We start from the raw sequence: 16381 nt of genomic DNA on the forward strand, positions 1-16381 counted from the left end.
TTGGGGGTATAGTGGGAAAGGTGATCCTGCATATACAAGGGTCCCAGAGGCAGGAATCGACGCATCAAGAGGTTCTCCAGCCAAAGCAACTGCCGCGCACATTCTCTCACTTAACCCTTCCCCTAACACACGCAGCTGCCAAGTAGTGGCCTCAGCTGGCCGCATAAACTTCTCTATAGAGCGACGGCTCCATTTGAAAACACCCGCGCTTCCTTCATACGACCAGCACGACACGACATCCCCTCGACGAAGCCTTCCTTAAAAGGGCTACTACGCGAGGCAAACGGCCCTCTTTCCACACAAGGCTCCCCTGCGGTGCCTTTTTAAGAAGAAACTTTGACAGGATGACGGAGAGGCTGGAGGCGGGATCACGCATGCGCGCTTGGTCTCGATGGGCTTTCCCGCCTGCCTGCGGAAGAGCAAGTTGGCGGCTGGGCGTGTGGAGGACAAACGGTGAACGGCGAACTTACAGGAAGGAGGTGAGAGAGAGAGAGAGAGAGAGAGAGAGAGAGGACATCGCTTGTTATATCCTCGCCCCCCCCCCCCGTGTCGCTCCCGCCTTTCTTCGCTTATCCCATCGCGTTGCCTAGCTACGCAGGCTCCGCCTCCTGGGTTTTCGCGCGGCGGGGGGGGCGCCCTCCCTCCACGGGATTTTTGTATTTACGTCCGCGTGTTTGGTAGGTGGGTAGACGGAGAAGACTCGAATAATGGCGGACTAATTACACAGCAGTATATTGAAGGAAGCCGGGGGTGGGGCAGCTGCATAGATCCCCCTTCTCGTCCCATGAAACGACATCCTTTGAAGAGGGAGAGAACATAAACGCGCCTTTCCTCTTGGGCTGAATGAATCCACTTTCATATCCCTGAAGTCCATATGTGGGGCTATGCTGTACAAAATGAGGCTGTTGTGTTGTCAGGTGTGGACCAAGATACTTTGGTGCCTGAGGCAGAAAATTAAAATGCTACCGAAATAATAAACATAAACTACGAGTAATATAATATAAACAATAGAATATAAATAAGGATTTCACTGGCAGGTTGTGGGTTTTCCGGGCAGTGTAGCCATGGTCTGGTATTATGACCTCTGCCACACAGCCTGGAGAACGCACAATATCCTAATGTGCTTCCCATCAGTGATCTGAGGTGCCATCTTGATCTGGTGATCCGATCTCTGACTTTTCTAATACATGAACAATGGTCGCCACATAATAGATCGGGTCTCCTGCCCTTTCTCTGAGGAGTTAATACGGATGTGCCTGAGATTCCCAATGACTCTGCCTGGCATGCTGAATTGAAATACTGGCCGGTAAATCACTAGTCTGAGTTTCATGGCTGAAAGAGATTTAAACCTAGGAGCCCTGTGAGTCATCTCTTAGATGTCTTCCATGCCTTCATAAAGTATAAAAAATGTAAAGACTTTTATTCTTGGGGTACCAGTCGCCACTAATAATTTTTCATTGTTTTGTTATTTTAATTTTTTTTGTTCATATTTAATCATTTGTATCCTGACTTTCCTGATCACTAAAGGTGGTCGATATCAACAAATAGGACAAACTAGACAGATTTAGCGCCAGTACCTCCTCAAAATAACTGTCTACATATTAACTACCCCACAAACAAGCAGCCTCTGTTAATTTATCCAGCTGCCTCTGCTGTGCTGTGCAATACTCAACAAGATCTAAATCTCCAGTTCTGGAAGAACAAGAGAAGACATGTTTTATAAAGGGATATAATTTGAGTTTTTTCTTCCTTTGCTATCTCCCCTACACAAAAGAGAATCATTTGTGGTTGTAAGGACCAAATCACTCCACTTTGGGTCCATCTACAAAATTGACCTCCAATTTGTTTATGGGCCCAGTGCTAGGGCATTGACCTTGAAAGTCCTGTATACTTACGTAGCTTGGGACCAACATACCTTCAGGTAGGCTTTGACAAATTTTCTTCCATATTATGTCGCCCCCAAAATTTATTTATTTATTATTTAGATTTTTATATCGCCCTATCCCCGAGGGGCTCCGGGCGGTGTACAACAAAACTAATATAAATCAAGCTCAGGAGCAAACTATACAATTAAAACAACAGCAACCCACAGAGGCTCCCTCGTTAAAATATACTGGATTTCATTAAAAACAGCGGTAATACCATAGTAGAAGGCGCCCGGTAAACCCTTTTTCTTAAAACCCTCCCCTAGGGAGCGGCCGGACTCCTCCATAGGAGGGTAATCTAGATGTAACCGAGCAGGGGCGCAATTGAGGAATCAAGCTTATTTTTCAGTCTTCAGGTTTAATATTTTAATGGCTTATTTCTAATTATAGATACCAATCCTACACTCTTCACAGTTTCTTGTCATTTTAAGGTTATAACAAAGAGTACTGTAGCATATAAATAAGCATGGGTTAACAACAAAGCTAACCTCTGTCCATCATCTAAATAAACGTACTTCTAATGAGAATCATCAAGAGAGACTAACAATAAATGACTGCTGAAAATACTAGACGCCACAAAGAACTTCCTGGATGTCTGGTGCTCTGGTCCCTGGGATTTGTCAAGGCCTTCTTCAACAACTGCCTACTCCTGTATGAACTGATTTCATCTTAATGGTCATCTACTGAGGCCCCACTTCAGATGCCTCTGCTTTTCTGGGTTAGATGGTGCCAACCCAAGGAAGGGCCTTTTAGATGTGGTGCCAAAATTGTAGAACATTTGCTTGGTCCCCTTCTATTGCTGACTTCTACTAGTGGGTGGAGACTTGTTTTGTTTTGGATTCTCTCAATGGCCCCTCCTTCTTGCTTTGTGGTTTAATTTGCTGTCTTCTGCCTTATGGTATATTTTACTGGCCACTTAGTGGCCTTACTGGCCACTAAGAATATAAATAGCTACTAAATAAATCATTATGTCCCTTCTGTCTGTTGCGGGTATGGCTACACCTTTTTTCCCACCTGAAAACAATGAAAGTCTGGAGTTGCACATTGTCTAAAAAAATGTCCACCATGTCCAGATGCACTAAAAATTCCTATCATAATTATAATCTTTAAAAGTTTGTAGCATTCTTAAGACGGACCACTAAGTTTCTGAATATGAAGTTTTCAAATTGTCAGTTTCTCAAGAAAATTGACAGTTGTATATTTTGGAGAGTAAACAGTTTTTTTCAAACTACTAACTTGGATGATAATTACCTTGGAATAACTTCCTCTTAATATGATCAGTGGTGAAATATATTTTAAAAATGCATGACTTTGTAGAGAACTGATGGGAATGTAAACTGAGAGTGCTTGTCACAATGCAGGAGTAGCTCCTTTTAAAGCAAAAGTTCAAGATTTTGCTGAATATGCAAATAAACATATTCTCAGGTCTGGTCGAGGGCCTTTAAATTTTGGCTGCACTTGCATTATACACATAATAAGCACTCTCTGGTTCACCTAATACTATCAGATACCCAGAGTAATTCATGGTTCTCACTGATAGAGAGGAAGATCGAATCAATTGGTATACCCCTTGACTCCCTTCTACCTTTAACTTGTTCAGAATCGTATAAATTATTAAAACAAAAATTGTTGGTGAGAGAATGGAACTATTTAACTCTGGCAGCGAGAAAAACTTGTTCATCTTTACATCTATCAATCCCCTTACAACACAACAGAATGGCCTCCTATCTGTATCATCTGACTAATCCAGATCAGAGAAGAGTTTTTTCACTCGCTCGTTTCAATGTTTTCCCTTCTGCCATACTACGAGGTAGATATAACAATCTGGAAATGTGCAAAAGGGTGTGTTCATGTGGTGCAAATCAATTAGAAACATTAACTCACCAATTATTCTGTTGTCCTAAATTGGCAAGTATTAGGGTCAAATACTGTAGGATGCGTTCTATGATACCTAGCGAGCTGGATGAACTAAACAGACTATCGTTCTTATTAAATAATTCTGATGTTACATTCTGTAAAATGGCTGCGAACTTTCTACTAGAAATATCCCATAAGCAACAGTATGCATGAATTAACTTCATTTGTTATATGTTGCAAGTTTGTATTTTGATGCGATTTAGATATGATTTTATACTGTTTATGCCAAATAAAGGCTTAAACCGGGGATGAATTGTTGGAAATTCCAAATATTCTCAGGTCTGAATAACTGTTTTATTTTGCTTGGTAAAAATTTATTGGTTCCATAGTTTTCCTTGGGTGGGCGTCCATCAGCAGGTGACAGTTCCTCTGACCTGTTGTTAATTATTTGTTTTAAGGAGTTATAAATTTGCTTTCTTCTTTCCTTCATTAGTTTATGATGAATAGCAGCAAGGAATATTTTGTGAAATTTTTAAAGTCTGAAAAAAATTCAGAATTTTTCCTTCAGGCCCTCGAGGTGAGTTTGAGCTTGGTTAAGCTTGGTTAAATGTTTAGTAGATGCAATGTGTACGCTGACTCTTAGTGCAATGATATTACACACATCTAATTCTGAACTCGGCTTCAGAGTATGTGTCAAAAACATATACAAAGAATCCAGACACAGGAGGGGAATTAGAAAGGAATTACTAGAAAATCCCAAATGTGGGATAAAAGAAATTAGAGATGCTTAACCCTCACCACCCCTCCGGATTTCTGGAAAAGGGGTCTGTGTTCCTGTACATATTTGGCAGCTTGAAAAAATACCAGTTGTTGTCACGTAAGATCATTGGCTGGCAGGTAACCCCTGACAGGCATTTTTTTAAAGCGTAAGAAGTAGGGGTGGGAGAGAATTTGGCAGGGATGGTACATTTGCTTTTTTTGTCGCTCCAGCCATTTGTAGTCTTGCATTTTATAGTGCAATCACTGTTTAAATAGTGATAGGAGGGAAGGCACAGCACATACAAATTCACATTAACTATAATACTTTTGTGTGTTTTTCAGTTGCTAAAAGAATTTAAATCTGATGAATGTCTGCAGATTCTTGAAAAGGATGCTGCGCTGAAAATACAAGAGAATGACAAATCCCTTTATATATGTGATCAGTTCAGTGGCATTGTTTTTAACCACCTTCAAAAGGTTTGCTGTGCACCTGCTAATCCTTAAATGTTTTGTACCAAAAAGCAAGTTAATGTAAACATTTTCTTTCTTTTCATTCAGTGGCTGGAGAAAATACTCAGGATATAGTTCACATGCAACAATATGGTTGTTTGTTACAGGAACAAGTCTTGCAAATCCTTGGGTTCGCATGATCTTTCTTCCTCCTGATTCTGTATGTTACTTGGAAATTAATCATTTTAGTTTTGATTTAATACTGATTTGGAAGTTTGGGTAACAGGCAAGATAACTATACTGATTTGATGGCACAGTACCGTGATGTTTGTGACATCAGTGATTACTTTCCAAACTGCATGCAAAGGCTTGTTGTTAGGTCTACGATTCTTGCCCAGTAAACAGACTCTGCTTTTGGTTGCAGAAGTCTTTATTATTGGAGCAGATACAAGAATCCATGTTTCTTCAAGCCAGTTCTGAGGCCTGCAAACAAGCCTTGGCAGTTTATCAGCCCGCTCTCTCTCTTTCCCTTTCATGCGAGTGGGAACCACTCAGGTTTAATTATGTCTAGTGAAGACATCTGCCTAATCTCGCTGCCTGGGAGCCTGACCTTGCAGCGCTCCTCGTTGGGGCTAGTGTATGATGATATCTTGCCCTTAAGCTTACCAACTTCCAGCCAGGGGTGCCTAATTATGTACAAAGCAGCAAGCAGGATAACACTACATAGAAGAAGAAGAGTTTGGATTTATATCTCCCCTTTCTCTCCTGTAGGAGACTGAAAGGGGCTTACAATCTCCTTGCCCTTCCTCCCTCACAACAAACACCCTGTGAGGTGGGTGGGCTGAGAGAGCTCCGAGAAGCTGTGACTAGCCCAAGGTCATCCAGCTGGCATGTGTGGGAGTACACAGGCTAATCTGAATTCCCCAGATAAGCCTCCACGGCTCAGGCGGCAGAGCGGGGAATCAAACCCGGTTCCTCCAGATTAGAATGCACCTCCTCTTAACCACTACGCCACTGCTGCTCCTACATACTATCAGGCATATCAATGATGCTGGATACAGTACTGAACCCCGAGACTCTGACACTCGTTCCCATAATCATGACTTTTTGTTATGTGTGAATTGCTAGTGTGATGACAATATCTTGGTAATGAGCAATTCAGGTAGAAACTCACAAGAGAACAGGCATTTTCTCATGCACACTAGATGAGAAAAGATCCTATTAATTGCCTTTGGCTTATTTTGTCTCTTGTTTCAGCTTGGTTGTAGGATTGTTGGACCACAGGTAGTAATTTACTGTATGCAAAACCAACTATGTGTTCCGAGAGCGGATTACCCAGTTTATAACATGACAATGGCTGATGTGACGGTGTCCTGTACAAATCTTCAAAAAGAAGCACGAGTAATGCATTATTTCATTACTTTTTTCAGTCACAATGTGGGGTTTATATTCTAGATGAATTTTAGGGGCTCGTGACCGGTTTATTGTTCTGAAATGCCTGTGCCTGGGAATTAGGGGCCAAAAAATGCAGTCTGAAGCATTGCTGTACCCTTTCAAATCCATTTACTTCAGTGGTCTTAGAAGTGTGTCACTTGGGACTGCGCTGAAATTTACTTTCAAACTGTCTCTTAAAGGCAAGAAGAGGTGAGTTTTCTCTTAGACACCTAGAATTCAAAGTGATCAGGTGGGTGGGGTGGCAAGGGTGTCGCTGTGCCTAAGACATCTTTGGCTGATGTCTGCTTTCTTTTAATCCTTTAGTCATAAAAGACTCCACAGTGTCTGCAATCAAATTCATCCCATTTTCCTATTCTTTTATTGTAGTATAATAATGTGCACAAATCTATGCTTCTCTTGTTTTGAGGATATTAATACTTGATTGTTTTTCTAGCTGAACAAAAAACTTTTTCATTTTCTGGGGACATGTTATTTGACCACTTTCAGCTTTTCCTTGTACTATTTATATTTTAAGTATTTAAGTAAAGGGAGACATGGCACTTTAGTTGTGCTTCTACTAACATTATGGTAATGTAATACCTTCAGTATTTAAAATACTTTGTACATTCTCAGGATTTGTTAGACTCATTCTTAGCTACCATATGATTTATTTCCTTCTGTAGGAGGAGGTCCACAAATATGTACAGATGATGGGTGGCCGTATTTACAGAGAACTTAATGTTTCAGTAACACATCTTATAGCTGGAGAAGTCGGAAGCAAAAAATACTTCGTTGCTGCTAATTTAAAGAAACCCATTTTACTTCCCTCTTGGGTGACAGCATTGTGGGAGAAATCACAAGACTGGTGAGATTTCAGTGTATACATTTAGGAAAACAATAACACTTGAAAGATCTAAGTTATGATCTTTTCTGAACAATATTTTAACTCTGTATGTCCATGTTCCAGTTGCAGTAAGGTTCCAACTATTGTAAAACTGTAGTAAGATATGTCACCACTAGGAATAATATCCAAACTGACCCTTCTTGCCTGAAACATAGCATGTTGGGTTGGACCCCATCAGAAATCCACACCTCCATGTTTGTGTTGGATGGTGGTTTTCACTAAAACTTCCCGTGTCACACTACTTCTCCAGTTTTCCTCTTACGCTGCTCATGAGGGTTCCTCCCTGGGGCAGCATTTCTGGGGCATTTCAGATTGCAATGAGAAGGGGAAGCAGGGAAGTCACACTTCTGTGTATGATGGGATCCAACACATTACTTTTCATTGCTCCATAGCTGTACAATTCTGTGTCACGTTCAGTTACTCATGCCGTGGTTCCAGTGCTTTCAGTTTTCCCGTGAGTTAGAGAGTACAGATGTGTTTTCTTGCTCTTGTCTCCAACAGCATGATTAGGTACACAGACATAAACATGGGAAACTTCTTATGTCCTTTGTTTCGTGGTTGCACAGTCTGTGTAACAGGCTTGAGCAGTCAGGACCGAAAAGAGATCCAGCGTCTGACTGTTGAGAATGGTGGCCAGTACTCAGGGGAGCTCAAGATGAATGAATGTACCCATCTTATTGTTCAAGACCCCAAAGGTAAATGCTCTTTTGAAATGCATGCCTTTTCTTTAGTTTGAACTCCAGAGACTTCTTGTCCGTGTGTAAATGTTTTCATGATTGTAGCTGTCAGCTTCTTGGGGATCAGTTCTGAATGGAGGAAGTAGCCTCAGTATGTCAGTTTCAGTTTATGTTTCAGAAAGTGTTGGTCTAGTAAGGTGGTCAGTGTGGTGTGCTGACCAACTGATAAACAGATTCTTGATAGCAACTTAATGTTTTCTAATAACAAGCTGTTCAGACCATACCTTCCTTTGATGTCCCTCAGGGTCTGCAACCTGCAGCTCTCCAGATGTTCATGGACTACATCAGCCTCAGTGGGCCATGCTGGCAGGGGCTGATGGGAATTGTAGTCCATGAACATCTGGAGAGCTGCAGGTGGCAGATCCCTGCGCCATGTTGAGGACTGCACCACTGGCTTGTCATATTCTCCCTCATTTTATGTAACAGTTCATATTTTGAGCTTTTAAGGATTTCCTGAGCAATTTCCAGCACAAAAAACATTTCCAGCCATTTCCAGCACAAAAACAATTTCCAGAATAAAAAACAATATTTTAAAATAGAGAGACCCGATTAAAAAGTGAACCAACCCAACAGAATTGTAGCTGAAAACGAAAACAGAAAAATCTGAAATCATATTACTCATGGTTTACATGGATTAAATTACAGTAAAAGTGAGCAGTTAAAAACCCAGTCTCCTTTATTTAAAAAAACCCTCTCCCCTTTCTGTTTTTCTGTCATAACCCTGAAATTCTACTTCTAAAGACTAGTTAGGAAGCATGTTGGTTTAGAGCGCACACATCTGTTCCTCTAAAGGTGCCACTTTCTTCAGGCATGAAAGAATTCTCCCTTGGAGGGGAATTACCACCATTACTTCAAGAGACATCTGTGATCTCCTTAGCATGGAAGTTTATGCTAGTTTACGGAATTGGGTGTAGCGTGACCACACTCATGGTAGTGTAGCATGGGAAAGGTCTGAAGATGTGGTTCATGCAGCCAAAAAGAAAAAACATGACTAAATATAAAAACAAAATCTAGATCAAGAAAATGGGGAAGGAGGGTTGATATCCCAGGGTTTTAAAACTAAAAATATAGATATAAAAAAACCCCCTCTGTTTTCTGATTGTTTGAATGATACTCTGATAGTCTTTTGCAAAATTCCATTAAATGCATTTATTTGTATGAAGTCTAGGGAACAAAATTTTCTCCACCATGATATAATCTTGACTTCAATGCAGTTATGTGGCATCCTTTTAAAATGTTACTGCGCCCCTGTCCAACTCACAACAGCAAAAATATATCAATGCAATCATTTAAAAGGAACAAGTTGTGTAATTGACATGTCATGTACAAAGTGAATGAAAAATATAGGTTTTCACATATCACTGAAGAAGTGCTTGTAACATGATTATGTGGGCTTTTTTTATCTATGGACAGGCCCAAAATATGAGTGTGCAAGAAGGTGGAATGTCTACTGTATTTCTATCCAGTGGTTCTTTGACAGTCTTGAGAAGGGATTTTGCCAGGATCAATCAAACTATACAGTAGAATCTGCTTCAAAGCAAGAGAATGCCCCCAGCACATCAACTCCTACCAGTGAATCCAGCCAGCCTCATAGTAAGTAATAAGGTAGTTGGGTGTCTGTAATTAGAAGAAGAAGAGTTGGATTTATATTCCCCCTTTCTCTCCTGTAAGGAGACTCAAATGGGCTTACAAACTCCTTTCCCTTCCCCCCTCACAACAAACACCCTGTGAGGTGGGGGGATTGAGATTGTTCCATAGAGCTGTGACTAGCCCAAGATCACCCAAGCTAATCTAGTGCACCAGGTAAGCCCAGGCAAGTCCACATTTGTAACCCCATCATAGCCCTTGGTGTCTTTGGTAATTATTAACGTGAGGAAAGAAATGCAGGCCTAATATTTTATTAGTGATACTAATGCCCTGTAAATTTACAAATTTACAAATTTACAAAAGCATATCTTAAGTGGTTTCTGTAACTAAAAGGATATTTTCACTAATCATATATTGTCTAAATACTTGTACTTATGGTACATTTGAAAAATAAAATATTTTTAGTCTGTACTTATTGAATTAATTAATTAATTAATTATTGAATTAATGAATTAATATTAATTAATTAATTATTGGATTTTTATACCGCCCTCCCCTGGAGGGCTCATGTTCTTTCTTTCTTTCTTTCTTTCTTTCTTTCTTTCTTTCTTTCTTTCTTTCTTTCTTTCGAGTAAGATCATAGATTGCACAATTATACCCTTCACTAAAATCTGTGTGTTTTCTTTATTTGAATTTTATTCAAAGGTCGGACCCTCTCAGACGTCAGCCATATTTCAAATATAAATTTCAGTTCAGTTAATGAAACTGGATGTAGCTCGGCTGTAAATATCAAACTGGATGTGCCTCTTGACGATCTGATCAACTTGGACATTAGTTCTTTGCAGGCTCCCGAAGATTTACTAGACGGCTGTCGCGTACGTCTGACAGTACACACGCACTCGTGAAATTACTCACCTAGTTACGTTGTCCTACAGAACTATAGTTTCCATGTTTTTCAGAGCAGAGTTGTACATTTCCCTCATGAACTAATGAATGGCAGTGAATGCCTGTCAGTTCTGTTTGTGTCTTCCTCTGGAAAAAGGCAGCTACAGGCTTCTCTCAGCAGCCAGAAGCGTTAAGGTTCTCTGTTAGGGAACTACTTATACATCATAGCTGTTCCCATTATTAGTTTGCATATTACTCCATTCTAAGGAAATCCAGATTAATTGCATCTCCAGTATCCAACAAGAAGTTTTATGTATGAGATTAAAAACAAAGTGCTCTGCTTGAGAGCAAAAGGCTTAAGATACAGACCAAGTAAATGATTCATACTTTGCAGCAACTTCCCTCTTCAGCAACGGGAAGTAGTGCAAACTTTTTTAGGAGGAAACGACATTAGGCTGCAAATACCTAGGATGTCTCTTTAATACGATCACCCAGATCTACTGCTTTGGATTAAGCATATTCTATACTTTTTTTCCTTCCAGATTTACCTCTCTGGTTTCAGTGGCCGGAAGTTAGATAAGATGAGAAGGCTGATTAATTCTGGAGGTGGGGTTCGTTTTAATCATCTAAATGAGGATGTGACGCACGTTATTGTTGGCGATTCTGATGATGAACTGAAACAATTTTTGAAGAAGACGTCACAGAGGTATTAATAACTAATAGTGCTTTTTCTAAAAAAAACTATTTCCTGAGAGTAATAGACCTGAATAAGATTCTGAGTAGACCTTCTTAGGAGGGCAGTTTAAATATCTTTGTCTGCAAACTTATTTTCTTCTAGAAGCATTTTGATTTTTTTGGTTAAAAAAACAATTTTTTCACATTGCACATCCTTTTGTTTACAATGATGAGCATCTCATCCAGAGGTAATTATTTTAATGAGAACTGTAGATCAGATCTGAGAGAGAAAAGTGATCTATAACCCCTGTTACCTGTAACTGTGACCAGAGTTATGTACATGGAACTCCTTTGTATTTTGTTGCATGTGGAGGATATGGCTTGCAGTTAAAATCATACATAGGAATCCTTTGCTGCCCTCATGCTTTATCCAGGAAATCTTCAATTAACAGGAATTTTGTTTTAATTCAAAAGGCAAGCTGTGAACATTCATTTCAAATCTGTGTGTCACTTTTTGACAAAGTGAGTCAGACTGGGTTTTGTGGTAGGAATGTAAAATATCTACTACCCCCATCTGTAATTCATGTCTTTGTTTTACAGACCATATATTGTGACAGCAAAATGGCTTCTGGAATGCTTTAGAAAAGGTTATTTAGTAACTGAGGAACAGTATATCCCTGCAACCTACCAGCCAGTGGACAGTTCCATTTTGGAACACGACTTAATGAAGTCAGTCCTTCCTAAACAAAATAACTTTTCAAAGAAAGAAGCTGTGAACATTACAGCCACTCACAAAGCAGATGAAGACCTTCTGTCTCAATATGTCCCTAATAATTCTACTGCAGGTAAGATTCATCCATCCTATCACTTAAGGTGTTTTTGTGTCCTGTTAACCCTATACAGTCCCTCCTTTCCTTGAGATTATTTACCTCACAGAGTGTTGCAAAATTTGTCAGCAGTTAGAATTTGAACATTCTTTAGGTACATAGTAGCAGCTCGGCCCCTGACTACAAGATGCATCACAACAGCTTAACCAGTGATGAAGATGGACTTGTAGACATGTGATATGTGTCAGGAGGCCATCTGTTCATACATGGCTTATGCATGCATGAACAGGAGCAAAACCAAAATATCAGGGGGAAGATGTTTTGCTTCTTGAATGTGAATATACACACCATAGAGATATGATTTGTTTTGACAGTTGCTTCTAGAGCAGGGGTAGGGAACCTTTAACACCTGGAAGAGCTTATTATTTCACCCGCTTCCATGGAAAAGAAAAACACTTGAGCCGCAAATAATTTCTTTGATGACGCAGCCAAAGATAACACTCGTATATATTGGGTTTTTTACTTTTACTCCTCGCTTCATTCCCATGAGAAGCTGATAGACGCACTCCACCCTTGCCACCTGCAGGGCGTGGCAGATGGGGCCAGCGTCTGCTTCCATGAGCCGTGAGTAAGGGCAGAAGAGTTTTACGTATGCCTTTGTTTAGGTTCCCTACCCCTGTTCTAGAGATATTGGGACCGTATACAGCAACAATCTGAAAAATAATGTTGGTGGTGCTAATTTAGTCCAATAACGAATAGGGAATTATGTAGTTAATAAACCAGCCCTGCTTCTTGTGTGTGTTTTAAATCTCAGGTCAGAAATGTATTTTGAATACTTTTGCTTTATAGTGTGCTTTTTAACAATTTGTACTGCTGAAGGCCTATTGAACGAACCATGTTTGTTTTAATGAAAAAAAACTGCTATTGTATTGTGTTAAAGTTTTATTAATTTATCATATGTAACCCGTTAATATTATTATTAGGCCTTTTCTCAACTTTCTTTGTTACCTGTATGAGTAGGAGGCCAAAATATATCATAAATTCTTATGTGGTACGTTTTTGTGATGGACAGGAGGCTGTGCTGTTGTCCCTGAAGGGTAAATAAGCCACCATTTTGTATATGTGTGTGTATTTGGATCCCGCCTACTTTTTAATGCAGTCTTTCCCAGTTCTGCTCCTTATTGCCTTCATTCCACATGGCTTTTGTCCGTGCATGTCCCATAATTCTTAGCGGATAAGCTGGTTGGATCTAGCTCACACATTTTTTCTGTAGTAGGACTGTAGCATTTTTCATTTTTCCTGCAGTTGATGTTGGGGACTACAGTGATACCAATCACCCCACCATGCAACGAAAAGAGTTCCCTGCCAGTATCAGTTCCTTGGCAGAGACTTCTACGGTTGTTGAAGGAACCTTGTTCTGTGGCAAGAAGTTTGCGCTTCTGGGCTTTGACAAAGAAGATGAATCCTGCATAAGAAGTCTGGTTGAAGAGTATGCAGGGCGTGTTCTACCTCAACAAAGTAAAGCAATTGCTGACTATGCTGTGGTTCCACTATTGGGGTGCAACGTGAAGTCAACTGTTGGAGAGGTGGTTACAAATACATGGCTGGTGAGTGTAGGTCCCAAGAGAATATCTAAAATACACGAGTCAAAGTATAATTAGGAATAGCAAAAATGATACTGATGATTAATTTTCCGATCTCATTGTATTTCACTCTAATAATCACTGACTTCTTGTGCCACAGATAATATAGCCAATATCTTGTACGTATTCATGTGGAACCAGCTCAGAATCTCACTGGATTACTGTTAAAAACACCATCCTTGTTTTGCCGTTGGTATTTGCTAACTGAATCTCTATATAGCAACTGCACATTAGTTTTGCTATTCTGAAGTTTTTTCCCAGTCATGATGCTACTGGTGATGATTACTGGAACAGAATTATACTTTTAGTTTCTAAACAATTGCTAGAATTTAAATTGCATTTTTGAACCTATCCAGTTTTTAGAAATGTATGCAAGTGTGTGTATCAGTGGTCATAAAATTTTGTACTGGGCCCTGAGATCTCCAAATAATGCACTTGGCATGTGGTGATTTCTTATCCCAGACCCTCCATATTACTGAACTAATTTATGGATTACTGAATAATTTGCAGAATTTATTTCACCATTGTTAGGTGATGTGTGTCGAACAGCAAGTCCTTCTAGATCCACAGTCAAGTCCACTTTTCACACCAGTGTTTGTGAAGGAAGGACACAACCCCTTGGAAAAATGTGTTTTATCATTCAGCCAATTCAGTGGGACAGAGAGAGACTCTTTAATATACCTGGCAAATCTGCTTGGGGCAAGGTATGTGACTTGTCATTTGTTAGTTTTCTGGCACATGTTCCTTTTAGAACTCCGAAATATTAAAGGGGAGGAGTGACAATTTGTAAGTTTTATAAAAAAGAATAATTGCTGCAATGGACATTATTGCTGAACTATTTAAATGTATTCTTTGTGGTCTTAAAACGTGTCACTTTTTATTTTCAGAACATCTTAAAGTGTTTTTAAATGTGTTGAACAATTGCATGAAATTAGCATTCGAATGTCTAATACCCAGACTTACATGGATCAAAAAATCTACATAATAGGGCCAGCCAGGGCTACAATTAAGGGTTCTGAAAAAAATGTGAAACACCTGTTTGCAGGAAAATGCCATTTGTTAAAAATATTGGGGACCAAGAGCAATATTTACATATGACAAATATTGGGGTGGGGGGAGGGTGCTTGCCCAACTCCAAGGGGGTAGTGCAGACCACCATCACCATGAGGGAGAAAGGCAATAGAAACAGCAGTGGGTGGGAAGGGAAGTAATGGAGCAAGTGGTAGGAGACGGCAGGGGGCAATATAACCCCTTTCCTCACAGATCCTTGCAAGTCACCGGGTATATAAAATGCTACTGCAGATTTTGTTTTATAAGCATGGAATGGGAATGTTATATGGTTTCATTTTTAGAGTTCAGGAATTCTTTGTGAGAAAGGCCAACCCCAGGAAAGGAATGTTTGTCAGCACCCATCTGGTGCTGAAAGAACCAGATGGTTCTAAGTATGAGGCTGCAAAAAAATGGAATCTCCCAGCTGTTACTCTGGCTTGGCTGCTGGAGTCTGCGAGGACGGGGAAAAAGGCAGAGGAAAACAAGTTCTTGATTGACAATGCAGTCGCTGAAGGTACGCTAATGTGAAGTTTTCGTCGGTGTGCTTATGTCATACAATAGGAAAAAGGGAAACTTTAGATTTATGTTGTTCTTTTCTCAAACATAGTTCTCTTAAGCTAGAGGTGGCCAATCCATGGTGCTTCAGCTGTTCATGGATTACAATTCCCATCAACCCGTGTCTGCATGGCCAATTGGCTGTTGGGAATTGTCGTCCATGAACATCTGGAACACCATAGGTTGGTCACCCCTGGTCTGGAGCATCATAGGTTGGCCACCCATCTGGAGCACCATAGGTTGGCCACCTGCCAGTGTATCTAATGCACTATATGTAAAGATTGGCATGGATCCAGATTTGCCTTTGCATGTCGGTGCGTATGTGAGATTTCCTTTGATTCCAGAAGTCATCACTTAGAAGACAAACAACCAACTTCATTACATCAGTTTTTTAGCATTCTGATAATGCAGTGTCCCCTCTTAAAACCGGCTTCATCATCATACAGTTCAGTGCATGCAGAAAAGGAGAAGAGGGTGCTCCCCTCCTAAGGTCCAGCTTATCTGTGTGCGGTGCACATTCTAGAAAAAAATGAAGTTTAGAGTATTCTGTAGTTTAAAAGAAAATATTAAATAATCTTTACAAAAGGGGGGAAAGTGCAAATTATGAAGCTTTCTTTTTTTTAACTCATAGAACAGACCTTCAAAAATGATCCAGCCCTGGCGGAAATAGGTGCAGCACCTTCAAATACACCTGACCGACCCCACAATATCTTTGAAAGTGGGAAGGGCACAGCTGTGACACCTCTTGATATGAACCGATTCCAGAGTAAAGCTTTCCAGACTGTTATTTCCCACCATATTGGTAAAAAGGCAAGCCCTCCACTAGAAGGGAAGCCAGTACAGAAAGAACCATCTTTGCATTTGGATACCCCATCCAAATTCTTGTCAAAAGACAAGCTCTTCAAGCCTTCTTTTGATGTCAAGGTAAATGTATTGGGAATCTTGTTCAAATATTCAGTGTTGTTGGTTGGTTGGGGGGGGGGGCACTAGCATGTTAACAGTTGCCACTCACTCCCAAGAGTTCAATAACAACGGACACCATCCTGCTGCTGGATTATAGTTTAAAAAGGAAATGTGAGTTAGTTGTTGTGGG

The 16381-nt window shown here is 40.2% G+C and overlaps 1 protein-coding gene across 2 annotated transcripts in view; it reads left to right on the forward strand.

The window, feature by feature from the left end:
* Positions 1-385: 385 nt before the first annotated feature.
* Positions 386-16381, forward strand: part of TOPBP1 (DNA topoisomerase II binding protein 1) — a 31215-nt gene continuing 15219 nt past the window's right edge. The window contains exons 1-15 of one of the 2 annotated variants that reach the window (XM_048511227.1): positions 386-479; positions 1775-1921; positions 4276-4359; positions 4884-5018; positions 6249-6392; positions 7109-7290; positions 7831-8024; positions 9480-9659; positions 10359-10528; positions 11081-11244; positions 11814-12058; positions 13346-13647; positions 14215-14387; positions 15036-15247; positions 15920-16212. In XM_048511227.1, the coding sequence (XP_048367184.1) occupies positions 4279-4359; positions 4884-5018; positions 6249-6392; positions 7109-7290; positions 7831-8024; positions 9480-9659; positions 10359-10528; positions 11081-11244; positions 11814-12058; positions 13346-13647; positions 14215-14387; positions 15036-15247; positions 15920-16212 (2475 nt within the window). In that variant the 5' untranslated portion in view covers positions 386-479; positions 1775-1921; positions 4276-4278. Of the gene's footprint in view, positions 480-1774; positions 1922-4275; positions 4360-4883; positions 5019-6248; positions 6393-7108; positions 7291-7830; positions 8025-9479; positions 9660-10358; positions 10529-11080; positions 11245-11813; positions 12059-13345; positions 13648-14214; positions 14388-15035; positions 15248-15913; positions 16213-16381 lie in introns of both variants that reach the window. The other variant, XM_048511226.1, reaches the window with a different exon arrangement.

The sequence above is a fragment of the Sphaerodactylus townsendi genome, linkage group LG11, assembly GCF_021028975.2.
Source record: "Sphaerodactylus townsendi isolate TG3544 linkage group LG11, MPM_Stown_v2.3, whole genome shotgun sequence".
NCBI lineage: Eukaryota > Metazoa > Chordata > Lepidosauria > Squamata > Sphaerodactylidae > Sphaerodactylus > Sphaerodactylus townsendi.